Consider the following 26,131-nt stretch of genomic DNA (forward strand, 5'->3'; position numbering starts at 1 on the left):
TGGTTATTTTTGGCTCTAGTTTTAGCTTATCTATTTATTTGATTCATTTATACCCCACCTTTCTCCCCAATGGGAACCCCAAGGCAGTTTACATCATTCTCCTCTCTTCCATTTTAGCCTCACAACCACCCTGTGAGGTAGGCTAGGCTGAGAGAGAGTGACTGGCCCCAGGTCACCCAGCAAGCTTCCATGGCACAACTAGGGAATTGAACCCGGGTCTCCCAGATTCTAGTCTGACTTGCTTAATGACTACACCACACTGGCTCTAAAATAATACATCCCAGGGAAAGGTTTCTTGAAATGCTACCATAATAAATACCAAATGTAGGTACTGAAAGACGCTTAGCCATGAACTGCCAGGCAATCAAACTGAACTGCTGGGCAGAGCAGCTCAGTACACTTGACAACAGCAAGTTCAGGGCTTACACAAAAGTGTGTGTGTGGGGGAGAGGGAGCCAGGCTTCTACCTCAAAGTGAGACAGACCAACACTGGGGGCAGGGGCCATTCACACGACACAGGAGATGCGTGAGTCTCCCTTTGGAAAAGTACATTGGCGGTGTGAAATCACACCCAAAGAGGCTGAACTTGCTCTGGGTTACTCATTTTAATGTTGATAAAGTAGCGAGGTTGTCCGAGTACCAAATGTGTCTTGCTTTATACAATCAGAGTCACAAGAGTGGAACGAGTTGCATTGCCCAAAGGTAGTGAATACCACAAGCACAAAGGATGCTCGCTGGTCTTTGCCCCCCAGGGCCAAGAGTGGGACACAGGTCTTTGGCAAGCCACCCGAGTATTTGGTTTAAGGCAACTAACCCCCCCCCCTTGCTAACGTGCTCAAATTCCCACTGCCAACATCTGCAGGCGTGTCCAGCAATCCCTGGTCTTGGCTGATTTGTGCTAGGAAAAACACTGTCACTATCCCTCTTGGGTCGGCTCAAAGCGAGAGTGGATGCTCTTTGGGAGATTTCATGCAACGGCATCATGATCAGAAAAAAACAGGGCCTGTTGTTGATCATGCTGTTCTGTTCCACTGAATAATTTTCCCCCCTCTTCAACATGAAGCTTTGCTGTATCACTGTTTTTGCTACTTCGCCATGCCATGGTGAGTTGGCAAGATATCCATCCCCCTTTTATGACAAACAGTGCCAGTTGCTAAAAGGCAGCAACCGAGATTTCTGTTCCGGGACTCTTCCACTCAGCACAGCTGAACCCCCCACTCCCGGGCCTGTGCGGCCAGCATATCTGTAAGCGCAAAGCCACCGCAGGAGGAGGAGCGGAGGTTGGAGTCAGCGGTAACCCCAGTGGAGGCCCCCATAAACTGGTTCCTTGGCCAGCCAGAGCTGCCTTCTTGGGGAAATGGCAGGGATGCTTATTCTTCTTTTGTTCGCTCCTGGATGCATCCAAGCAGCAAGAGGGGAATGAAGAACAAAGAGGCACAGGAGGTAAAACAAACTTCAGCTCCTGCCAGCCAGTATACTGGAAAGAAAGAACATTATGAACAATCACAAGAAGTGGGAATTCACCCAAGGTGGCCTTTCTGGTATACACAGGTTGCTTGGAAGGGAACGAGAGGTGTCCCTTCCTTACCTGGTCCAGGTACCATTTAACCCCAGACCTCTTAAGGCAAAAACATCTCATGTGCTCTTGCTGAGCAATACCAGCAGCCTTCCCCATTCCCTGCATAGAGAGGCCTTATTGAAGTGGCCAAACCACACTTATTCTGGAGAACACAGGCTGGGTCAGAAGTAGGGTTGCCAGGAGTCCCTCTTTGCCACCAGTGGGAGATTTTGGGGGTGGAGCCTGAGGAGGGCGGGGTTTGGGGAGGGGAGGGACTTCAATGACATAGAGTCCAATTGCCAAAGCGGCCATTTTTCTCCAGGTGATCTGATCTCTATCGGCTGGAGATCTCTTGAATTACCAGGAGATCTCCTGCTACTACCTGGCAGTTGGCAACCCTAGTCAGAAGGGTTTTCCAGACTGGATTATTTAAACGGCACAGGGCTCAGAGGGTGGGCCAGCCCTACAAGAGGCTCCTTACAGGGTGGTTGTTTTCATTTTAACACCCCAGGCCAGGAGTCCCCAACCTTTTTGAGCCTGCGGACACATTTGGAATTCTGACACGGCATGGTGGGCGCAGTAACAAAATGGCTGCCACTGGAGGTGGAGCCACCCACAAAATGGCTGCCACAGCTTAACTCGGTAACACAGTGCAGAGCCCTTGTGCTGTGCTTGGCTGCTGCTGCCAAAACTACACTTTAGAAAATCGGCACAGCCAATCAAATCTCCAATAGTCAGTCAGAAGCCTTGCAGGGCAAAAGTCCTACCTGGCCCCACCCACTTTCCAAAAACACTTGGTGGGCGCCAGAAAAGGTGTCAGCAGGCGCTATGGGCACCCACAGGCACCACATTCAGGACCCCTGCCCCAGGCAATATGGAGCTCAAGTGAGTTAAGTGGGGTTCAGAGCTCTGAAGCTACCCTATCTCAAACATGAGTAAGAAAGCTAGGAGATTTAGTTCCACAAGCCACTTGAGATGCAATTTTTCAATAGAGGTCATTCCCACATTAAGCTGAGAGTCATAGAATGTGACTCAGCCCACAGAGGGGTCCAAACCCTTGGCAAAAGCCCAGGACGGGCCCCCAGAATCACTAGTCAACTCCAAGCAGCTCCTGACCCCCTCACACACGCCCCCCCTGCAGAGTCCAAGCCTTGCTCCATGTAAGGAGGCTGGGAGCCATTGGAAGAAGCCAGCTGCCCGGATAGGGTGGGCGCAAGAGGCCCTCACCAAGCTGGCTGCCTGACGCCAGAAGCAGTTGGCGGAACCAATGGCAGTAGCCTGCTCTCGATCCCCCCCAAACTGGGGGGAAAGGCCATGAGCAATCGGCCCCCCAGCAGGGAGCTCTGGACAGCTGCTCCTGTTGCCTATTGGTTAAGACTGCCCCTGCTGACTACACATTGTAAAGCAGAGGGGGAGGAAATAGGGGACACAGCCTCTTTTCGAGCCCCTTCTGCTGCCCACAGCCTTTTCTAGCACAGGTATTTAAAACACACCAATCCCACAAGGATGAAGGTATCCCCCAGGTTTCAAGTCACAGCAAAAATGGTGGGGTTTGTGTTAAACATTCTTCTGTTTGATGGTCCCAGTTCCCGGTAAGATCTGTCCATTTTTTTTAACTAGAGGAAAGCTTTGCACTTTGTGATAGAGGCACCCCCAAAAGACAAGGATGCATGCACACCTGCGATGCGACATTACCTGCCGCTGATAGCACCGGTCCCGTGGCTCTGGCAAGGGCCCCCAAGCTCCTTAAGATGCCCATCACGGCTCCTTTCTGGCTTGTTGACCCTGGGAAAAGAAGAGCCAGGTGCCACTTTCTCTCCATGCCACTCAGTGCCCCTTCTTCTACATTATTTCTTGAACCCTAGTGACTGGATAAAATTATTCACATCTATGCAGCCCATTTTGTGCTGACTAAAGGAGAGACTGAGGCAGGCCTCCTCCAACCACTGTAGAAAAGAATAAATTCACTCGCTAGTTCTGTCTTTCTGCTTCAGAAAGGCAAAATATTCATTACACAGCGCCACAGAGGAAGGCTCTACCGTGCCTTTCGCTCCCTGGAAGGCAATTTTGGGGTCAGTACTCAAACTCCGAATCAGGTTCCTTGAGGTATGTTGAGACTGTCCAGAGGACTTCTGGGTTAGGGAACAGGGCCTCAACTCGGCCTCTGGTAGGCCACTGTTTGGTTAGCATGGAAATTAATTTGCATCAAGTGTGCCCTTCATCATTGATGCCCACATAAGATACAAACAGGCAGCCACAATTTTGTACTTGCCAATTAAGAGAATAGTTCTTTGTCTAAACAATGTCCCCGAGTAGTAAATTGTAAACAGGAATGCTAGTACAACTTTAATAACAATGGACTGCGGCCACTTCCTCTCCCTCTGAGTTATATAAAGGGCAGGAAGGTCCAGGTGGATGCCTTTGATTTCAGACTTTGGGTTGAAGCTTCCTTTCTCACCTAAAGGAAAAGTTGGAAGGAGGAGGAGGAGGAGGAGAAGTTGGTTTTTATATGCCGACTTTCTCTACCACTTAAGGAAGAATCAAACTGGCTTACAATCACCTTCCCTTCCCCTCCCCACAACAGACACCCTGTGAGGTAGGTGGGGCTGAGAGAATGTGACTAGCCCAAGGTCACCCAGATGGCTTCATGTGTAGGAGTGGGGAAACAAATCCAGTTCACCAGATTAGCCTCCGCCGCTCATGTGGAGGAGTGGGGGATCACACCCGGTTCTCCAGATCAGTCTCCACCGCTCTTAACCACTACAACACGCTGGCTCTCTTGGCACTAAAGGTTCAGGACACAGAACTCCCATTTCTTCAGCTCAACTGGAGGGCAAGTGGTTCCTCTCCGGTATGCACCCTCTCCTCAAAGGATTTTGAAGAGCCACTTACCATAGCCTGACACCACTGCAGACAGACAAGGAACCACGGCAGCGGCAGCTAGAAGCAAGCGAAGCACACATCAGAATACAAAGGAGTTCTGAGGGCATCCCCTGACAGACCAAAAGGCAAAGAGGAACAAAAAAAATGCACACCCACAAGGGGCCAGAGATTCAGCAATGGCCCAACTGCACAAACTAAGACCCGACTGCACAAACAGGCACACGAGTCATGTGCACACTGGCAGCATAAGGACATCCTCTTTCACACCCGAGGGGTTCCGAGGGGCAAATTCTCAGCTCTGCACCGAGCAAACAAGGCATGTATACGCAGAGTCCATCATTACTATATTCACAGGGGTGTCTACAGCACCCATACCTAACAGGATGGGAGAGCCAGAAGAATGTGCAAAGTCTGACAGAGGTGAAGGAGACCAGCAGCAAACCTCCTGTTCTAACCAGGACTAGGAAATCGTCTGGCACTAGACTTGAGCCACAGCAAAAAATAAAGCGCACAGCCATGATCCACAGAGTGTAGGAGCAAGTGGACAAAGAACTCGGCCTGCAAGCAGGACTTCTGCCGGTTACTTCTAATGCCCCTGCCCAGGTCCCAGCAAGAAAAGCAGGAGGTTGCTTTGGACGGCTGCTCTTCCTCGGGGCGGGGGGCGGGCGTCTAGCTCTGGGACAGGCCCCTCTTCCAGGACTGGTAGGTAAGACTGCCCTCTTTGTGTATGTAGAGAAGAGGGACTCCCTGCACTCTTCATCCCCAAATAGTGCTGCACAGGCAGTTATCTAAGAGTATTTAAAAAAATTATTCAGCAAAAAGAAAGGTTTTTTTCTTCCATATTTTTATCCCGTCTTTCTCCTCAACAGGAAGCTTACAACGTTCTCCTCTCCTCTGTGTTATCCTCACAACAACCGTATGAGGTAGATTAGGCCGAGAGTGTGTGACAGGCCCAAGGTCCCCCAGGCAAGCTTTCATGGCAGAGGGGGGATTTGACCCTGGGGTCTTCTGGATCCTGGTCTAATACTTTAACCACTACACCATTCATCTTAAATTCTACAAACAAATCATAGAGACCATCCTAGTCATAATAATATTCTACTTATCAAACTGATCTAACTTCTTCCCATGCAGCATGTAGGTTAGTTTACTCAATTGTACACATTCCACTCGTCTTTATGTGGAATTACGTTCCTATCTAGCAAAGACTAATCTTGTAAAGGTTATAGCAATTAAAGCAAATTCTTGAGTATCTTTGGGAAGAAAGTCTACATAATTCAACATGAGTTGAGTAGAGGAGAAAGTAACTCTTTTCATATTCCTTGAGAAATAGTCCAGACATCACTTTCCAATATTATTTGGCTCTACTACATCTCCACCACATATGTATAAAGTTTGTGTCAACTCCACAAATCCAACAATCACCTTTAACCCCTTGATTAATTTTAGCTAATTCATGAAGGGTTAGATACCACTGATAAAACAGTTTGATCATATTCTCTTTAGCAGTGAGAGTTACTGATAATTTAAGCTTAAATATCTAAACTAAAACCCCAACAAACAGATACTGCAACAAACAGCCAGTGCTGAAAAACTAAGGGGGGGGGGAACGGAGTAGACTTCTACCCCCCCTTCAGACCTAAAGGCAGCTCCAGGGTCTATGAGTGAGGCCCCCCTTCTTGTGATGATTTCCCTCAGGAGTTCCGCATAACCTGAACCATGTGATAAAAATGGCACACGGCTGGGTCCAGGCTTGGGAAGGGGGGGAGACCTTAGACAAGGTGCTGTCCTGTGCCTCCCCCCACCGGGGAGCACACAGTCCTGGGGGAGACAGATGGGGACTGTGTCTGCACACACACATAAAGCCAGAGGGCAGGCACACGGTTGAGGCCCACAGGTCAACTCATAGGTTCCTCAGACCAAAAATGTTCCTCATCCTAAAGTGAGATGTTTCATTCAGCATGTTACAACAATATTTTTACTCCACATTTCCAAGCACTTACCGCGGAAGGATTCTCACCACCTTTTTGCTGTCCTCGAGGAGCTGTCCTCGATGAACGGTCAGAGCCAGTCAACCCGTCTGCTCAGTGGGTACCCGGAGAACAGAGCGCCTCACCATTTGGGAACCCTTCCCGTTTAAGCTGAAGGGTTCCCCCGCTTCTGCTGCTCCTGCCACCCGGGTGCCCCTTCTGACTGGGCAGCTGCCCTCCGCCCCCTGCTTACTGCACAGCCCTCAGGACTTTCCAGAAGAGGTCACATTCCTTTTCTAAGCAGGAAACCAAGAGGGCTGTTTAATGTAGTCCACAAATTCTCTCTAGCTCTTGGAAAGTGGACAGAGACTGGAAAAATCCAATGTGAACAGAGATAAGAGAGGCATGAGGGACCTTTCCAAATGTCCTCATGGCAACTTCCAAGAGTGCCATCAGCATTAGAACAAACTCCAAGCCAACACCTCTTGAAGACCAAAGCTATATGGATTAATGGCCTCGAGAAATCGCTGAACATATTTCCCACGCAGAACCCCAAAGGATTCATTTGAGCAGCTCACCAAAGGAGTAGAGCAGCAATCCCGCGCTCAAGCAGACCATGCCCCCGCTCCAGCCAATCAACAGGAAAGCAGGAATTGACAACAGAATCGCCTGCAAAAAAGAGAGGGTAAGAAAAGTCTGAGTTGTGCAGTAACAGCCTTTCTCTCAAGCAGCAAAGGGCCAGATCCTGTTCTCTGGGGCTGTCCTGCTACTGTGAGGAGCTGGAGGAGAGCTAAGGAGTCAGGGGTCAGGGCCCACCAACAATCCCCATCTCCTCCTCCACTTCAACTGCTCTGAACAGAAGGAGGGAAGGTCACAACCACTACAGCTATCCCTGGCAATTTCAAAATCATTCAACCAAAAGAAGACTAGCTAAGGACACAGGCACACGGCAGACGGAGGGCATGCATTCCCTTCAACCTGGGAATGTTCTCTTGTGCGCAGTGATTTGATGGTGGAATTGGCTTCCCTACTACAAACAGCCTCTTACATACAAGCCACAATGAGCTAGAGCTGGTTCCCAGACACCTGTCAGGAGCAGGCCATGAGGATGGTATGCGGTAGTGCGATTGTGCTGCTTCCAGGTGCTGTTGTGCTGTTCTGTCCAAGGCCAGTCTATGCCCCGTGTTTAGTCTTCATAGATTCCCATACTGTGGGAATCGGCAAGTACTCCTTCCTGCCTCCGGGAGGGGGGGTTGCCTGGGTAACCAGTTATCTCCTTTTGCTCTTCCATATATGCTGTGTACCTTGCCTTTGACCCTTACTAGTGTCCTTTGAATATGGCTTCTGAAACCTGTCGATTCTACCCAATAAAACTGCTTTTGTGGATTGGTTGTCTGCTGAAGTCTGTTTAATGGGGCCGCAGGACTAGAGCTTACATTAGGACACTAGTCCTATCCTTACTTGCTGACCTTGGCTGGAGACCTGGAGGGTTCGCCTGGACACTTGTCTCCTCGGCTTGGGGCGCAGGACGAGCTCCCCGAGGACCCTTTCTGCGCGCTGTCTTGGAGGAGGCGCAGCGGACTGCTGGTTGGGCTGGTGATTGATCAGTGGCGTTGCCTGGCAGCAGCAACCCCCTGGAGGACTCAGGACGCTGATCTGCGTGCCCACAACGACCTTTTGGACTGGATACTTTGCTGGAGGAGTCCCGGTTAGTGCAGGAGGACTTTGCTCTGCTAACTCGGGTATTGGCTGAGCTTACGCTCCGTGGGACACAACAGGAGTCGGCGGCCCCAATCCAGGGGCTCGAGTTCTGTTTCCCAATGGCGGGGGCTCAGGAGGGAGATGTTCCGCAAATTGTTCCAGATCCCACCCAATGCCGCCAGGAAGCACAGAGCGCTGCCGCCAGGACAGTCCTGGTCCTCATGAACTTACCGCCAACCATGGCAATGGCGGCCGATGTCGAGAAGGTACTAAAACCTGAGTTTGGTCCTTTCTCTGCGGATCTTGCTCAACAGGTCGAACTGCTGTTGGGCCAACACAAGGAGATCCAAATGCTCTTGGAAAAAGCAGCCGAACCAATTGTGACGGCCGCCGCGGTCGCCACACTCGAGGCGGACCGAGCGCTCGCTGACCAGAGGCAGGCGGAGGAGCAACTGTTGGTGGATGCGACCGCCACTCAGGCGCGAGCGACAGCAGGAACTGGAGCACGGTCAAAAGTTAGCGGCGGACTGGACTGGCCTTTCCCCTCATTTTCTTCAGGCTCCCCGGAACCTGGCCTGCCCCAGGAGGTAGCGTGCAGGCAACGGCTCACCTTTGCTCCTGATGTGCAAGAATATTCAGAGGAGGTGGACTTGTATGCAGAGGAGGGCGACTGGAATACGAACTACCAAGTCAGCCAAGCCCGATGGACTGGGGGGGGGCTGAGGAGAAGATCCATGCCTTGAGATTTCAAAACCGAGAGCTGTTGGATCATATGGCCCATATGCAGGACCAAATGGACGTGTTGATGAATGAGTACGGTAGCCTACAGTGAGCTCAAGTGGCGCCTGCGCCGGCACCGGTCCTAGGCCAACAACCCCCTGGCCAGCAGCCTGCCTCTCCTCAGGCCCCGCGGAGGCCGGCTCTACCCCCGCAAGACCGAGCGTTGCGGTTTCAAAGGGGAGCCTGCCTCATTTGCGGTGCTATGGGTCACTTCGCTGCTACTTGTACATCACATCTGGGACTGCTGAGTCCCACTCCCCAGCCAGAGGGGACTCCTCACGGGAGAGGATGCGCTCGGGGGAGGGGTACCGCAGCTGAGCGGGGCATCGCTCCAAGACAAAAAGCGCCCCCAGCTCTGCACGCCGGAGAAGTGACGATGGACCTTTCGCCAGCGGACCTGTCGGGGTCCAGGATTACAGTTACTACTCCTGGGGAGAGTAGCTCCGTGTCTTCAGAGGAGGATGACCACTGGAACTCCTCAGCCCTTAACTTGGAGTCTCCCCTTGAACAGCCAAAAAACTGACTGGGTCTGCGGTAGAGGGAGCGATACCGCAGATCTCCGCAGGTGTTCCTGCGAAACCCGAGGCTCCTGTCATGGTGAGTGAAGTAGAAGAGACTGTGTATGTAGATGTGATATTACGACATTATAGAAAAGGTCCTCAATTACAAGTTAAATCCTTAATAGACTCTGGATGTGCCTGCTCATTAATTAACAAAACCACCTTAAAGGCGCTCCAATTGAAGTCAGTCCCTTTGCCGGCACCTGTTCAATTTGCTCAAATGGATGGCAGTGATTTCAGGGGGGGGAAGTCGACCGTCGCACTGATGGAGTGGCGATGGGAACTGGCCACCATTGGGACAAATCAACTTCACTATTGTGCCCAATGTTCGATATGCTGTGGTGTTAGGAGCAAATTGGCTCAAAGGACACAGCCCCACCATAGCCTGGGAAGCTGAGACTTTAACGTTCAATAGCCCGCTATGTGAGTTACACCGATATGAAGTGGCCATTAAAACCGTAATAAAACCAACTGCTGCCCTGGCCTCGGACACCTCCAGTCCGACCCAATTGCCACCCGACTATCAGGACTTTGCAGACGTATTTAATGTGCAGGAGTGTGATGTGTTACTCCCCAACCGCCGGACGGACTGTGCTATTGAGGTGGTGGGGGATGGAAAACTGCCAAAGAGTAAGATCTACCCAATGAGTCCTACGGAACGGACGGTACTCCGTGAATTCTTAGTTAAGAACTTGGCTCGCTGTTTCATCCGACCCTCCACCGCGCCCTATTCGGCACCGGCTTTCTTTGTGCGTAAGAAAACAGGAGATTTGCATTTGTGTATTGACTTTCGAAAACTCAATGCTGTTACTCAAACGAATGCCTATCCCATCCCCCTCATTTCTGATCTCTTGGGACAATTGAAGGAGGGACACGTTTTCACCAAATTGGACTTAGTCGAGGCTTATTACAGAGTCAGAATCCGGGAGGGGGATGAATCTCTGACAGCCTTTTCCAGTTGCTTTGGGATGTTCGAATTTATGGTGATGCCTTTTGGATTAAAAGGGGGCCCAGGAGTCTTCATGCAACTGATTAATGAGATCTTCCATGATCTACTGTTCAAAGGAGTGGTGGTTTATTTAGCTGACATTCTCATTTACTCTAAAACCATGGATGAGCATGTTGCCTTGGTTCGAGAGGTGTTGCAACATCTCAGCGACAATCAGCTGTATGCTAAAGTGTCTAAATGCGAGTTCCATAAGAAATTGACTTTCCTAGGATATAATATCTCACACCAGGGACTGACTATGGATCCTGAAAAGGTGCAAGCGGTGCTCAGTTGGGAACCATCCTCTATTCGTAAACAGGTCCAAAGATTTCTCGGGTTCACAAATTTTTACAGGGCGTTCCTCCCACATTTCACTCAGATTGCGCTACCCGTCATGAACCTCCTTAAGACTAAGGGAAAAGGGGATACCGCCACCTTACCCAACACCCGGGCTTGCCGGTGTCAAGTGTCAAGCCGTCTTTGATAGTCTTAAGCAGCTTTTTGCATCCGAGCCTGTTTTGCAGCACCCAGACTGCAATCAACCATTCATAGTGCACGTAGACGCTTCCAATGTAGCGATGGGGGGTGCACTCCTGCAGCGGGGGGAGGATAGACACCTGCATCTGTGCGCTTATTTTTCTAAAACTTTCACTCAATCCGAACTCAATTGGGCCATTTGGGAAAAGGAAGCCGCCGCGGTAAAGCATGCCCTGACAGTGTGGAGGCAGTTTTTAGAAGGTTCCAAGGTGCCTTTTGAAGTGTGGTCCGATCACAAAAACCTAGAGACCCTAACGGGGGTTCGCAAGCTGTCCGCGAAGCACGTGCGCTGGGTGGACTTCTTTGCCCAATTTCGATTCGTTCTAAAATATGTACCAGGGAAGCAAAACCTTCTGGCTGATGCTTTATCCAGACTTCCCCAATATCCCACCAAGGTCGATCGGCCCAGAGTCGCTCTTCACCCCTGCCCAATGAGGTCTATTGCCCACTTTGGCCGTACAAACCCGTTCTCAAACCTGATCCCCACCGCCGCCGCTTTCGGTGGGAGGGGAAGCCCCACACCCGGCTGAGCCAGCAGCGCCGCCCTCCTCGCTTCCTCTTCCCCGAGCGACTGACAGCCATGGTTCCCAAGGTGCGGGGACCCGAGCGCCCCGTTCAGCCGCTCCCTTCACCTGTGTCGGCTCTGTCCCCGGTCAAGCTGCCTGCCAGCACAACTCCGGAGGGGGTGGAAGGACTGACTGATTCCTTTAAGGAGACCCTCCTCCGCAGTTATCAAGTGGAACTTTCCTCGCAGGCTCTTCCAGCTACTCTAATTAAACGCGGGGAGTTTTGGTACAAAGATTCTAAGTTGTATGTTCCGGAAGTGTTGTGGGGGGAGGTTTTGGGTTTGGTTCACGGCGCCAAGACCGCCAGACATTTCGGTTTTCTCAAGACATTGCATTTGCTACGGAGACAGTTTTGATGGGAGGGCATGCAGTCAGATGTGGACTCCTTCATCCGCAGCTGCCCCATATGTGCAGCAGCCAAACGATCTCAGGGCAAGCCGCCCAGAGTTTTACAACCGGAGACTCCCTCGAAACCATGGGAAATAATTGCAATGGATTTTATGATGGACCTACCCCCTAGTGGGGGAAAGACAGTTCGTTGGGTGATTACTGATCTGTTTTCGAAACAGGTGCATCTTGTATCCTGTGCAGGTATCCCTTCCGCCCTGAAATTGGCCCACCTCTTTGTGTCACATGTCTTCCGTCTCCATTCCTTTCCGAGCAAAATAGTCACGGACAGGGGTTCAAATTTCGTGGCCAAATTTTGGAAGGCTTTTCTCAGATTGGTCGGAGTAGAACAAGGACTGTCTAGTGTTTTCCATCCCCAAATGGATGGTCAAACTGAACAGGTGAATGCGGTGTTGGAATGCTATTTACGCTGTTACGTTAATTACCATCAAGATGATTGGGTAGACCTGTTGCCTTTTGCTGAATATGCTTATAATAATGCGGTTCACCAATCCACAGGGTTCAGCCCTTTCCAGGTTGTCCATGGTAAAGAGTTTGGCCCCACTGGTCATGTTGATGTTTCTGAGGAGGAGGGGGGAGCGGATGTGGCCGGATGGGTACATTCAATTCAAACAACCTGGCCAAGGCTGGTTAAAAATCTGAAGCAAGCCAAACGGCGTTACAAGGCTCAGGCTGACAAACATCATTCCCCCGGTAAGGAATGCAAAGTGGGGGACCTTGTCTATCTGTCCACCAAGAACCTATGATCCACCCGCCCGTGCGATAAACTCAGTGCCAAGTATGTGGGTCTGTTCCCCATTTCCCGGATTATTAATCCAGTGGCTGTGGAACTCTCCTTGCCCAAGTCTCTACGAAGAATCCATCCTGTCTCCGCCCCCCGCTTAGTACAAGAATTCCATGCTACCTACCCTCACAAACCCACGGTGGGAGGGTGAAGGGGGGTCTTTAGGGGGGCAGAATGTCAGGAGCAGGCCATGAGGATGGTATGCGGTAGTGCGATTGTGCTGCTTCCAGGTGCTGTTGTGCTGTTCTGTCCAAGGCCAGTCTATGCCCCGTGTTTAGTCTTCATAGATTCCCATACTGTGGGAATCGCCAAGTACTCTTTCCTGCCTCCTGGAGGGGGGGTTGCCTGGGTAACCGGCTATCTCCTTTTGCTCTTCCATATATGCTGTGTATCTTGCCTTTGACCCTTACTAGTGTCCTTTTGAATACGGCTTCTGAAACCTGTCGATTTTATCCAATAAAACTGCTTTTGTGGATTGGTTGTCTGCTGAAGTCTGTTTAATGGGGCCGCAGGACTAGAGCTTACAACACCGAACAAACCGCATCTGATACCTCCTTCACAGTCATGATATATAATATAAGAAAAAAGATGCAGGGAACCCATTACTTCATTATTGGCGGCTGTATGAGTCTACAAACACAAGGCCGTCCTCTGCACTCTTGCATATGGAAGTAACGAGATTGGGGGAGACATTCAGAGTTAAATGAAAGGGGAAAAAATGTTCTGAAAAAGGTTAATTTTTTCGCAAAGATAAGAGTGAAGAGGAATGGAGAAGCATGAATAAATCTGTTTAATCTGGGCATGAATACGGTCTGAAGGCACGTGACAGACTATTGCAACTTTGCTGAAGCTAAGCAACTCCAAGACTGGTCAGTGCCACGGGGGAGGGATGACCTGGGGAACAATGTGTAACTGGATGCAAATAGAATAGCTAAAATTACAACAAAAATAAAAAGAAACTGACCCGTTTTACAGTCTTGAGTTCATTTCCTAGCTTGATTTGGCGAGTGTAGCCACCCTGGATTATAGCCATTGTAATCCCAATGAAGAAAAACATCTTCCCCTGCTGCATGCTATAAAAGGCCAAAAGAGAGAGGAGAGGGGGAAGGAAGACAAATTTTTAAATCCTTGGTAACAGTTTTTAAGGGAGCTGAAAGTGGTTTGAAAGAGGCACCTGCCCTTGCGTACAAAAGCATTTAATTTACACTGCAGTAGCTTCAAAGGCAGGCCACGGTAAACCACCTCTGCTAGTGTCTTGCCTTGAAACCCTTATAGGGTCAGCTGCAACATGACGACACTTTACACACAGTCCCTTCAGGTCAAATGCATTTTGCAAGTTTTTGAAACCACAGGAGAACCTTCAAAACCTGTTAGTCCAAAGAGACGTTCATACCACAGGGTTGGCTTCAACTTTTCTGTTCCAGAAAAAGGAAGGAAGGGTTACATGAGGGATCATAGGTCCTGCATGGAAAAAAGCCACATGGAATGGCAGCTGTGGCAGGGAAGGGAATTGGGCAACACTGCATGAAAAAGATGGGTGGATCTAACCCCATGAGAGCATGCACATTATGTGAGCAGCGCAGTGGCCAAGTTTGCGGATGATACCAAATCAATCAGGATGGCAAAAACCAAAACTGATTACGAAGAGTTCCCAGTGGATCTGCCCAAAAGGGGTGTGTGGGCCACAACATAGCAGATGAAGTTTGTGGTAAGTAAAGTGCAAAGTAAAGAACATTGGAGCAAAAAATGCTATCTTCAAATATGTGCTGATGGTGTCTGAACTGGATGGACTTAGAAGGAAAGGGTTCTTGTGGTGGAGGGGATACCTCAGTGAAGATGCTGGCTCAGTGTGGGGCAGTGGTGAAAAAGGCAAACTCCATGCTAGGAATTATTAGGAAAGAGACTGAAAATAAATTGGCCATAAGTGTGGTATTCCTGTATGTATATGTATAAGTAATGCCCCTATAGTGCAGTCTCTGGGGAAGCTTTTCAGTTTAGATTTTAAAAAAGACAACAAAGGGAAGATATGATAGAAATGTATAAAATAACAAGTGGGGAATCTATGAGACTCATGGGGGAGGATTCCCACCTACCCACCCGTTCTCTCTCTCTCGGTCATCCACTTGCTGGTCAGCCCACCTGCCAGGTTCATGAAGTCACAGCTCTGCCAGCTCCCCTCCCGCACCTGCAGCAATACTTCCTCCTCCACTTACCTGGCTCAGGCAGAAGCTCCCCCTCCCTTTTGCTCTCTCAAAATGGCAGCCAAGGTCTTCTGACCTAGCATTGCAAGATCTTAATTTTTCCCCTTGTAATTCAGAATTGTAATTTTTACCCCTTTTTGGATTTTTGACAAAAACTGGGGACTGATCCAAGTTTGTACTAACATCCCATGATTTTGTACCTGACCCCAACATGCAGATTTAACAATCCTCACATCGAGGTCCTGGTTTAGAATTAGAGAAAGTGGATAAAGAGAACATTTTCTTCTTCTGTAATGCTATAATTTGAGAGCACCCAGTTAAGTTGATGGGTAATAGATTCAGGATGGACAAAAGGAATACTTCTTCACTAAATAGCAAATTAAATCATGGAATGCACTGCTGGTGGACACAGTGATGGCCAATGAACATAGGTGGCTTTAAAAGAGGATTAAACAGATAATAGTAGCTACCTGCCATGGTGATTAAAGGGAATCTCCATATTCAAAGGCAGCAAACCTCCAAATACCAGTGCTGGGAGATAACACCGGAGGAAGGCCTCGGCCTTTGCCCCACTGGTTGGTCACTGTGTGAAACCAGATCCAGCAGGGGGTACAGACATTCTCTACCTTTCCTTAAAAAAAAAAGAAAGAAAGAAAGGGAAGAACCTGAATTTTTTTTTTAAAAATGGGGTGGAACTCTTTGAGGCTTCCAGCAAGGCTTCGGGGCTACTCTGTCTGCTAAAAAGAGGCCCCCTCTGAGCAGAATAAAGCCATACAGATTTTTCTCTTGAGAGACAAATTCTCCTTTCAGAATTCAGTATTTTGTAAAGGAAGGGACTGTGTACAATTTTAGGGCCTGCGCTATGCCAGAGGTTAACTGATCTCAGCTTAAGGGAAGGAACTATCTGCTCATTCCAGACAACTTTATTTTTTTAAATTTTATTAGAAAAACCCCCAGTGACAATAACAACTAAAAAAAGCAGAATTACTGACAGTCTTCGTAATTTAAAATACAATAAATATATACATACACACACACACACACACACAATAAATAAGATCAAGTCTCCCATGCTACAGCTTATTTCTATGTCTTCATATTCATCATTACGTCCTGACCGAGTGCAATGCATTCCTCTTATTGTTTGTTTACTTATTGTATACAGCATCCAATCTTATTGTATCTCTGTTTTTCTGATATGCTGTTAGCTTCATCAAAATATATATTTCTTTAACCAGCCATTCCTCTATCTTTGGAGTTGATTTTTGTTTTCTGTGACTGGCAAAGGTTGTTCTAGCCACAGTTATCATATGTAACACCATACAAAGTTGATCTTTAGCTAAATTAGGTACCAGATTTAACAAGAATATCTTGGGTTTACATGGAATATCAACCTCCATTCCAACCGTTAGACATTTCACTATTTCAGACCAAAATGATATAGCTCTCTCACATTTCCACCACATGTGTATAAAATCTGCTTGTTTTCTATCACAGTACCAACAGCTGTCGTTTTCTGATTTATGGATTTTACTTAGTCTAAGTGGGGTTATATACCACATATATACCCTCTTTATTAGATTTTCTGTCATTTGCATACTGACTGTAAAATCTAATCCCTTTGTGAAAATGTGTTCCCATTTTGGTCACTTAACGCTCTGTCAAAGTAAGTGTTCCATTTATCTTTAAGTATAATTGTATATATTTTTAATGTTGGAGTTTTGTCTTGTTACATCAGCTTCTCAAACTCTGATTTATCTCTACTTTCGGATATGTCATTTTCTTTTAGGTTATTCCAATATTTTTTTATTTGTAAATATTCTAAAAATGTAATATTAATTTCTTTTTTATCCATAATTTTACATAAAGGTTCTAAATTATTATTTCTAATCCAATAATCACGTTCATTCTGTATCTATCTTTATTCTATGTGGTAATTGGAATTCTGGGTTCTCAGCTAAAATATTCCATAAAAAGGAAGACATTGGGGAAATATCTGGAGCTAGTTTCTCTCTTAGCACATCCCATTGCTTTAGAATGGTATGAATGCAATTATTATCTTTGTTGTAGAAATTCTTCCTATAAGTTTTTTTTAACCCAAAGCCATCTACTTAGCGGGAATTTAACAAAGTCCTGCTCAATTATGATATATGGTTCCTTTTCATCAATTACTACCCATGATTTTAACCACTTTATCCTAACCACCTGATAATACGTTAATAAATTTGGCATACCTATCCCTCCTTTGCTTTTAATCTCATATAGGTTATTGTTTCTAAATCTATTCTTTTTATTTTGCCAGATGAATCTATTACAGATCTTTTGCCATTCTTCAATCATTTTTTTCGGTATGTCTACAAATAAGTTATTAAAAATAAAATTCAATTTTGGCAAGATTATCATTTTAATTAGGTTGACTCGGCCTAAGAGAGAAAAATTCAAAGGGAGCCATTTCTGAAAACAGTCCTTCAGTTCTTTCACTATTTTTCCACAGTTTAAATTTAAACATTTAGTTCTATCTTTATTTAACCATATACATAAATATTTAACATTATCAGCTTCTCTTAGATCTTCTGTCCATAATTGTTTCTCCTTTTTGTTATCGATATTTTTAAAAAGAGCTTCAGATTTATTTGCATTTAACTTGTATCCAGATATAGTACTGAATTCTGCGATCACTTTTCTAACCTCTAATACAAATTTATCTGCTTCAGTTAGGAAGAGCGCTATATCATCTGCATATAGGCTTAATTTAATTTCCTCGTCTTTAATCTTTATACCTTTGATTTTATTATTATCTCTTATTGAGATTGCCAGGGGTTCTAGAAGGATTGCATATAGGAGAGCTGACAAAGGGCAGCCTTGCCTAATGCCCCACATGATATCAAAACTTTCTGTTCTTTCACCGTTAATTCTTATTTTAGCTTGACATTTGTTATATAGAATATTAATCCATTTCTGGAATTTCCCCCCGAAACCAAAGCTAGCTATTGTTTCCTTCAAATAACAGTGTTCAACCCTATCGAACGCTTTTTCAGCATCTAAGAATAAGAGAACTGTTTTTCCCATTGATTTTCTTATATAATCTTGTAAGTTAATTTTTTTCCTAATATTAGATGTTAACAGTCTCTTGGGGATGAAACCTGTTTGATCAGGGTTAATGTATTTATTAATTATTTGTTTTAGCCGGTTTGATAAGATTTAAGTTAAGATTTTATAATCAATATTTAGGAGACTGATTGGTCTATAGGAACTAGTTAAGGTTGGATCCTTTCCCGTTTTGGGAATAACTGTAATGTTACTTTCAGCCCATGTATTTGGCAGCTTTCCATTTTGAAAGATATCATTTATTGCTTTGAGTAATGGAATTTTGATTGTGTGGCTTAACGTTTTATAAAATTCAGCTATATAGCCATCCAGGCCTGGGGCCTTATTAATTTTCAAATTTTGGATGGACGTTTCTAGTTCTTGCATATTAATATCTTTTTCCATAAAATCTTTATCACCTGAATTTAACTTGGGTATATTAGTATTTTGTAGAAAGCTTTTAATGTTATCTTTATCTACAGGCACGGCCTTATAAAGTTCTTGGTAATATTCTGTAAAAGACTTCTTAATTTCATTGGTGTCATTAGTAATTTCTCCCTCTTTTATTTTGATACCAGTGATGATGTTTTTATTTCTTACTTTTTTAACTTTCTGGGCTAATAATTTCTCTATTTTGTTTCCTTTTTCAAAATATCTTTGTTTAGTAAAAAGAAGATTCTTACGTATGGAAATTGCATCAATTCTTTCTAAGTTTTCTTTTTCTGACTTCAACTCTTTTGCCGTTTTTTTTTTTTTTTTGGACGAGTTAAGTTTGATTTGTTTTTCCAATTCTGCAATATTTTTTAAACATATGTTTAAAAATATTCCAGACAACTTTAGAATAAAAGAGGATATCAGGAAATTGGGACACCTACAGCTGCCGTCTGCTAAGCTTTAAGAACCAGCTTCAAAATATGATGATTCTATCCCACAGGGTGGGAGAGATCCTCAGGCAATGCTGGAGCATCACTGCTCAATGGTTTCTCACAAAGCCCTTTTGGCCACCAGAGCCATTTCCACAGTCAGAAATACAACAGTGGTCCCTGAAAATGGCTTCTTATTGCTTCCTACAAAGGTCAGGCAAGGGGAAACTTTGTGGCAATTCAAACAGCAGGCTGCTGCATCAGGAAATGAATTACAGGGAACCAGTTACTAAGCAATACATTCTAACAGGAAAGTTCTCAGTAAAAGTAAAACATTTTGATTATTATTGCTGTTTAGAGTAGAAGACAGTATGACTATTTAAATCCCAATTTCAACAACAGTGAACAATTTAATTCTGTTTAGGTGAGTCTTGCTTCTAAAAGGCCCTGTAATAGGCGGCAAAGGAAACAAGAATGAAGGAAATTAATGCGGAAGTGTGCATAAAATAAATATGCAAATTACCTGCTGAACTGAAAGTGTTGATGGACAAGAAAACTCAAAGTGTATTCCAGACCAGAGAACAGGAAGAGATAAAGGAAATACACCAGCCCCAGGATCTTGAGATCTGTCAAAACAATACAACATTCAAATCCTATCACAACATTTACTTAAACTTGCAGGCAGAAGCCATTTCTGTGCCTCCCTCTCCCCCCGCCACTTGGGACTGAGCGTTTGTGTCTATTCCCCTGTCAGCCTTCCCAAGTTCTTTAGCACTAACTCTGCACCAATACTAACCACAGTTAATACTAATTGTGTTTCCTCTTAACCAGGGTTTGCAAATCCAACCCTGGATGCAAGTACTGATTAAGATGAGGATCCTGATCACCATTCCAGCACAGGTAACATTAAACCATCATTAAGACTGGCAAGTGAAATGGGGGGGGCGGGGGTTTGCCCTAGAGTGGTAAGGGGGAGATTATGCATCCTTGAGAATGGCTCCCACATTCAACTCTGATTTGCAAGGAATGTGTTACATAAGAATCAGACTTCAAAGACATAAGAATCAGACTTCAAAACCTCAGAAATGGCTCACTCCTGCCTTGAATAACATTCAGGAGTTCTGTATGTCATTTCACAGGCTCTGTAAGATACCTTGAATGGGCTACAAATGTGTGGGTTCAAATTACACACACAAACTCAGAGTTGAAAGTTCTTCCTGCACAGTTCTGTCAAGGAAGCTGTAAGCCTTTAAATACTGGTTAATCTCTCCACACAACAGTGGGAGTGAAGAATGCCAGGACCAATACGGCAACCACGGAAACACACCGACACTGGGAAAAACACATTTCTTTTAACTGGAAGTCTATGCATGTGGGAGAGTACAGGCATGCTGCAAACAGAAGCCAACTCAAGAGTATCCCAGCAGGTCAGCCCTTCAGATGTAAGAATATATCCACCTGCAGATGTAAGAACATAACCATTTGAACACTTCACAACTTCACACGATAGCTTGAGAAGGTATACCAAGACAGAAGGTCAATCAGTCAGGTGGGGGTCAGCGTTGCTCTCGAGTGGTCTGCCCCAGACCTCCTGTCTCTTACTCCCATCTTGAACACATGCCAAGCATCTCCCTTTGGGCTCGGGACTCTAGATCAGTGGGTAACACAAACCAGTTAACTAATTGTGGCCACCAGCATTAATGGCAGCAGCGAGGCAAACGTCTCCAGTGAAGGGAAGTGCACTCGGCACAGGCGGGTGCAAGATCAGGTCCCAAGGAGAAAAAAACATGTGGAAATATTCAAACTACTCTATAACATAGAACGGAAAGCTGGATGACTTGCTCTTTTTTGAAGGGGGATCCATTCTTTGGCTTACTGCAGAGAACTGGAACAAGGCCCATGGACTGAGCAGGCCGGCGACGGACTGAAAACCAGATGTCACAGAGGACACCTATAAAGAGAAAGATGATTTTTGGCCAAAGGGATCATGGCACAGAAAAGAGGCATCGGCAAGGAAATCCCTGACCCTAAACACAGATTGCAAAATGCCTCCAGGAAAAGTCCTGCATATTTTAAAATGCAGTGCAAGGAGCTGTCATTGTGCAGGCCCGACACAGCTGACTGCAAAGACAGCTCAGTTCATAGGGATGCATTTTGTCAATCCTGACATCATGTTCTGTGCCTCTCAAAGAACCCCCCCCACCCCCTTGCATCTACAGGGTTGTGCTACACTGAGATTCTGAACAGCTCCACAGGCAGTGAGAGCCCAGTGGTTAGATTATCAGTATCTGGGAAACCCAGGTTTGAATTTCCGTTCTGCCTTGGAAGCTTGCTGGATGACCTTGGGCCAGTCACACTCTCTCAGACCCACCTACCTCACAGGGGTGATCAAATGAAAAAGAGGAGAATGCCAGAAGCCCCCGTGGGTCCTTATTTGGGGTGAAAGGTGAGGAATGAAACAAACAAAATAGCACACAATAATAATAAGGTTGGATTTTATACCCTGGTTTTCTCTACCTTTAAGGAGTCTCAAACTGGCTTACAATCACCTTCCCTTCCTCTCCCCACAAAAGACACTTTGTGACATAGGTGGGGTTGAGAGAGTTCAGAGAGAACTGTGACTAGCCCAAGGTCACCCAGCAGGCTTCAGATGGAGGAGTGGGGAAACAAACCCCAAGATTCACCACATTAGAGACCACTGCTCATGTGGAGGAGTGGGGAATCAAACCCAGTTTTCCAGATTAGAGTCCCCTGCTCTTAACCACTACACCACGCCGGCTCACAACACCATCCAATTGAATAAAAATAAAATTAAGAAAGTCAGGGCTGCATCCTACTGTTGAATTGAGGAGACTATGCTTGTGGTGACAGATCTTTCTCTGCCTTCCCTTTCCCACAGCAGCCTTCTGCAACCCCCACAAAGGCAATGCCAGGGGTTGTGAGACACCTGTGGGCAATAAAAAACCACACTGGGCATGAAGGGAAAATTGGGTGACGTCATACTCACCTTGTCTTGTACCAAAACTGAGCTGGTGCTCCACCACACATGCTCCGCCAAGCTTTTCCTTGGCACAAGAGCAAGGAGTGGGCGATGGCACCCGATTCCCCCTGCTTTGCAGCTCCCCATGCCCAGGAGCTTTTTGTCCCCGGGCTCCTGGTTAGTGTGGGGGGGGGGGGTTTGCAGAGGACTGCTGGGGATAGGCGGATAAAGATCTGCCACCCAAAGTTCCTTCTGTTCACCCAACCTGGGGTCCATAAGCAGCTCCCTACCTCCTGCAAAAATGAAAACCAGGAAAAGCACACACCCCCTCCCACGTCCTGTGCAAATAGCAGAGCAAGAGCCAAAACTTGGGCACTCTTGACCATTTCAAGGGGACCCTGCAGGAAAATTCCACAACAAATCCCACAAATTCTTGCTCTGCAAGATGCCAACAGGAGGCCCTAGACTTATGGGGGGGGGCAGACACACACAGAGGCCTCTTTTTAAACATTTAAAACGCAGGCTCTCCATTCCTTATTCTGTAAAATCAGCATGGCCACAGTTTGTTTCCACAGCTCCTTACCCGTTTTTCTTTGGGGAGAGTCTCTGGTAACAAGAAGAAAATGAAAGCCAGGTCAGCAACTGCAAACATGACCGCAAAGAGAGCCGAGCGGAGATAGAAGACTTCCCCCTTCTCTGTCTCCATGGCGAGGTATGCGCCAAGCATGGGGCCAAGGGTGAAGCCCAAGGAGAAGGCCACGCCAATCATTGCCTGCAGGAACACAGTTAATGCTGACATGGAGTGCTTGGAGCAGGAGCAGACACGGTTACACATGCATTTTTATTGGCGAAAGTTAATATTTGGTTGGAAACATATGCTGCTGTGAGTTGAAATTATTATTTTTATTTTATTTTAAGGCCTTCCCTAGAGCAGTGAGTTGAAATTAACACATTATAAAATAGTATGATGAACAAGAGCAGGCTGTTGCTTCGGACCATCCGGTCAGCAGCATTCTGATTCCAGCAGTGGCCAGCCAGAGGTCAGAGGTCAGCCCAAAAGAAGGACTCTGCTCTCACTGGCCACAGCATGGGATGACTCATTTACTTATTTACGTTATTTATAGTCCACCTTTCTCACTGGGACTCAAGGCAGATTACAGAGTGAGTCAGTCACAGGATGGGATATTCAATAAATTATTAAATAGAACTTGTATTTGGGTTGTAGAACCCAACCAGAAATTAAAAAATAGAAGTGAAGCAAAGAAAAGTGTTAACATTAAATGATACAAAATTACACAGTAGGATCCAATTTACAGCAAACTATACCCAGCAGTACAGACCAGAGTCCCTGCCAATTTATCCAAGTAACTTTGTGAATCATTTTGTACAGCGCAACCCTATTGCCTGTGCAGAAAAGCCCTCCTGGATAATTCAGTTTTGTGTAGTCTGGGGAAAGCCAGCAGAGTGGGAGCTTTCCTGCCTTTCTCAGGCAGGCCGTTCCATAAGGTGGGGGCCACAACAGAGAAGGCACCTGTACAGGCAGCTGTTGATTTTGCCCCTTGGAAGGCTTACTCTTGCAGAAGGCCCTGCTGAGGTGAGCGAAAGTGTCATGGCAGACCATAGGGAGAGAGGCAGTCTCACAGAGATGAGGGCCCAAGGCCATAAAAGGCTTTGTATGTGATGGCCAATACTTTAAATTGAGCCTGGTAACAGATGGGCAGCCAGTGGAGCGGCTGCAGAAGGGGAGTGCTATGCATGCGCCACCCAGCTCCCGATAATAGCCGAGCCACGGTGTTCTGCACCAACCGGAGTTTCCTGATTGATTCTGAGGGGAGACCCATGTACAGTGCATTACAGTACTCTAGTCTCAATGTCACCATGGCATGGACCCAAGGGGCCACATCGTCTGTGTCAAGATAAGGGGACATTTTTCGAGCTAGGCAGAGTTGGAAGAAAGCCTTTTTTTGCAACTGCATTAACTTGCTTCTCCAGCAATAACGTTGGGCCCAGTATAACCCTGAGGCTCTTCAGTGAGTCAGTGATGGTCAGCAATCAGTCCAAGCTCCCTAAGCCAGTGGCAGTGAGTTCCACAAGTCAACTACTACTTGTGTTAAAAATGTCTTCTTTTTCTCTCTTCTTAGTCTACTGCCAATCAGTTTCATAGGGAGATCCCAAATTCTAGTAATATGGTGGAAGCAGAAAGGCTCCACTCACCCACTTCTTCTGTGCTGTACATAATCACGTAGATCTCTATTATGCCACTCCCACCTCGGTTGTCTTTTGTTATCAGCTAAAAAGCCCTAGAGATGCTTTCAGCACTGCCTTACAGGGCACACATTCCAGCCCTGTGATCATTGAGATTCCTTTCACTTCATTTTATCCATGACTTCAATATCTTTTTTTGAGATGCGGCGACCTGAACTGTACACAGATGCCAAATGTGGCCACAGAGGGGACTTGCACAAGGGGGATTACTATGCTGCCACTTTTATCCTCAGTCCCTTTCCTGATGGCCTCTGGTGTGGATTCTGCTTTTCAAAAATTGCTGTTGCGCACTCAGCCGATTTCTCAACAAGCTGCCCGTCACGGTTTGGAACTCCTCCCAACCCCCTTCTGTTTTCACCATCCCAAACCACTTGGTTTCAACTGCAGAATTTGCCACCTCACTGCTCGCAGCCAGCTCCTGCCCATTTATGATCAGCAGAGTGGTAGCCGTCCCCAGATCCTGGGCGGGGATGGGGGTGGAAATGCTTCTGTCTTTCTGTGTTGTGTTTTACATGCAACTTCTGCATTGTGTGCCAGTCAGTTCAAGGGCACTGCTGCACTGTGGGGCAGAAAATTTTAAAGCAACAACATAAATCTGTGATGGCAACAAGAAGCTAGTGTGATGTACAGTGAAATTCACTGCCAGGGAACATTGTGGTGGCTATGAGCACAGATGGCTGTGACCAGAAACCAGGTTTGTGGAGGAGAGGTCCACCAGTGGCTCCTAGCCAGAGTGAGTAAAGGGAGCCTCCACATTCAGAGGCAGCCAACCTTTGAATACCAGTGCTCAGAGATGCAGCCTTGGCCTCGATACCCTGTGTGCTTGCTCTCCAGGATACCTGGTTGGCCGCTGAGTGAGACAGGATGCGGAACTAGGTAGACCACTGGTCTGATCCAGCAGGACTCCTCTCTTATGTTCTTACCTCGCATGGCAGGAGAAAAATCATGACTGTAGTTGCAAAGCTTGTGACGGCCAGAAAATAAAAGTAAAAACAAGAAAGAATCTCACATTCATTCCACTTTTAAATACACCTAAGCCCAGTGAGCAAGCGATTCGAGGGCAGACATGTTTTAATACTTGAATAAGAAATACCAGAATAAGAAACGCTGTAGAGAACAGACTTGTCGAGATTTGCTGCTTTTGGGAACATTAGTATAACATCAAAGTACTTACAGAATTATCTCTAAAATATCAGCAGTGCCATTCTAAGAAGAGTTACACCCTTCCAAGCCCTCTGACTTCTGTAGACACTGCATAGGGTATTAATGGCAAACTAGTATAAAACTATATAAAATTTGATGTTTTATATTATATTGTTGTAAGCTGCGGTGAGCCCAGCTTGCTGGGAATGAGGGCGGGCAATTCATGCAATAAATAAATAAATAGATAATACTTCAGCATCTGAGGAACTTGACTATCTTGGTCTCTCTGTGATCAGTTATGCAGCAAGTGAAACATGATCCCTCCCCAGAAAAAGTGGTTTTGTGATTTGTTCCCTGGCCATTGCACAAATGTTGCTTGGTCACAAGTGTCCGAGGAAGCAGGGGAGAAGAGCAGGCAACAATTAGCCAGTCTGGAGCAGAGAAAGCAAAGGCAAGACCCCCCACATGGCTGGCACTGGAGCAAACAGTGCAGAGAGGCAGGCGGCTACCCCCAGATTCCTCCCTCCAGTTTACCTGGAGGCACAGCTCCCTTCGTTCCAAACTCAGGCACATGTTTTGTATACTTTTTTTGTGGGGGAAACCCTGCATGTGTGGTTGATCAAAGATTAACCAGCAGAGAAAGCGCCCACCCCCGGCTCGCACTCACCATGCCCTTGCTCCGTGCTTTTGGACAAGCCAGATCAGCAATGATGGCGGTGGAGAGGCTGACGTTCCCTTTGCTTATCCCACCGATCACCCTGGAGAGGAGAAAGAGCTCAAAGCTCCTGGAAATGGCCCACAAGGAATAGGATGCGATCAGACCCATCTGCAGAAAGAGAGGGGGAAACTTCATTCGA

General features: G+C 46.6%; 2 protein-coding genes across 2 annotated transcripts in view; both read right to left on the reverse strand.

The window, feature by feature from the left end:
* NOP14 (NOP14 nucleolar protein) overlaps positions 1-26,131 on the reverse strand; it is a 280,913-nt gene that overhangs the window by 205,128 nt on the left and 49,654 nt on the right. The window lies entirely within an intron of this gene.
* Positions 1-26,131, reverse strand: part of MFSD10 (major facilitator superfamily domain containing 10) — a 43,033-nt gene that overhangs the window by 10,051 nt on the left and 6,851 nt on the right. Inside the window, exons 5-12 of the mRNA XM_056855123.1 lie at positions 25,942-26,100; positions 22,450-22,638; positions 20,729-20,837; positions 19,410-19,512; positions 13,700-13,808; positions 6,990-7,080; positions 4,451-4,498; positions 3,254-3,343 (exon numbers count right to left, since the gene is read on the reverse strand). Of these exons, the coding sequence (XP_056711101.1) occupies positions 3,254-3,343; positions 4,451-4,498; positions 6,990-7,080; positions 13,700-13,808; positions 19,410-19,512; positions 20,729-20,837; positions 22,450-22,638; positions 25,942-26,100 (898 nt within the window). The remainder of the gene's footprint in view (positions 1-3,253; positions 3,344-4,450; positions 4,499-6,989; positions 7,081-13,699; positions 13,809-19,409; positions 19,513-20,728; positions 20,838-22,449; positions 22,639-25,941; positions 26,101-26,131) is intronic.

The sequence above is a fragment of the Euleptes europaea genome, chromosome 9, assembly GCF_029931775.1.
Source record: "Euleptes europaea isolate rEulEur1 chromosome 9, rEulEur1.hap1, whole genome shotgun sequence".
Classification (NCBI taxonomy): domain Eukaryota; kingdom Metazoa; phylum Chordata; class Lepidosauria; order Squamata; family Sphaerodactylidae; genus Euleptes; species Euleptes europaea.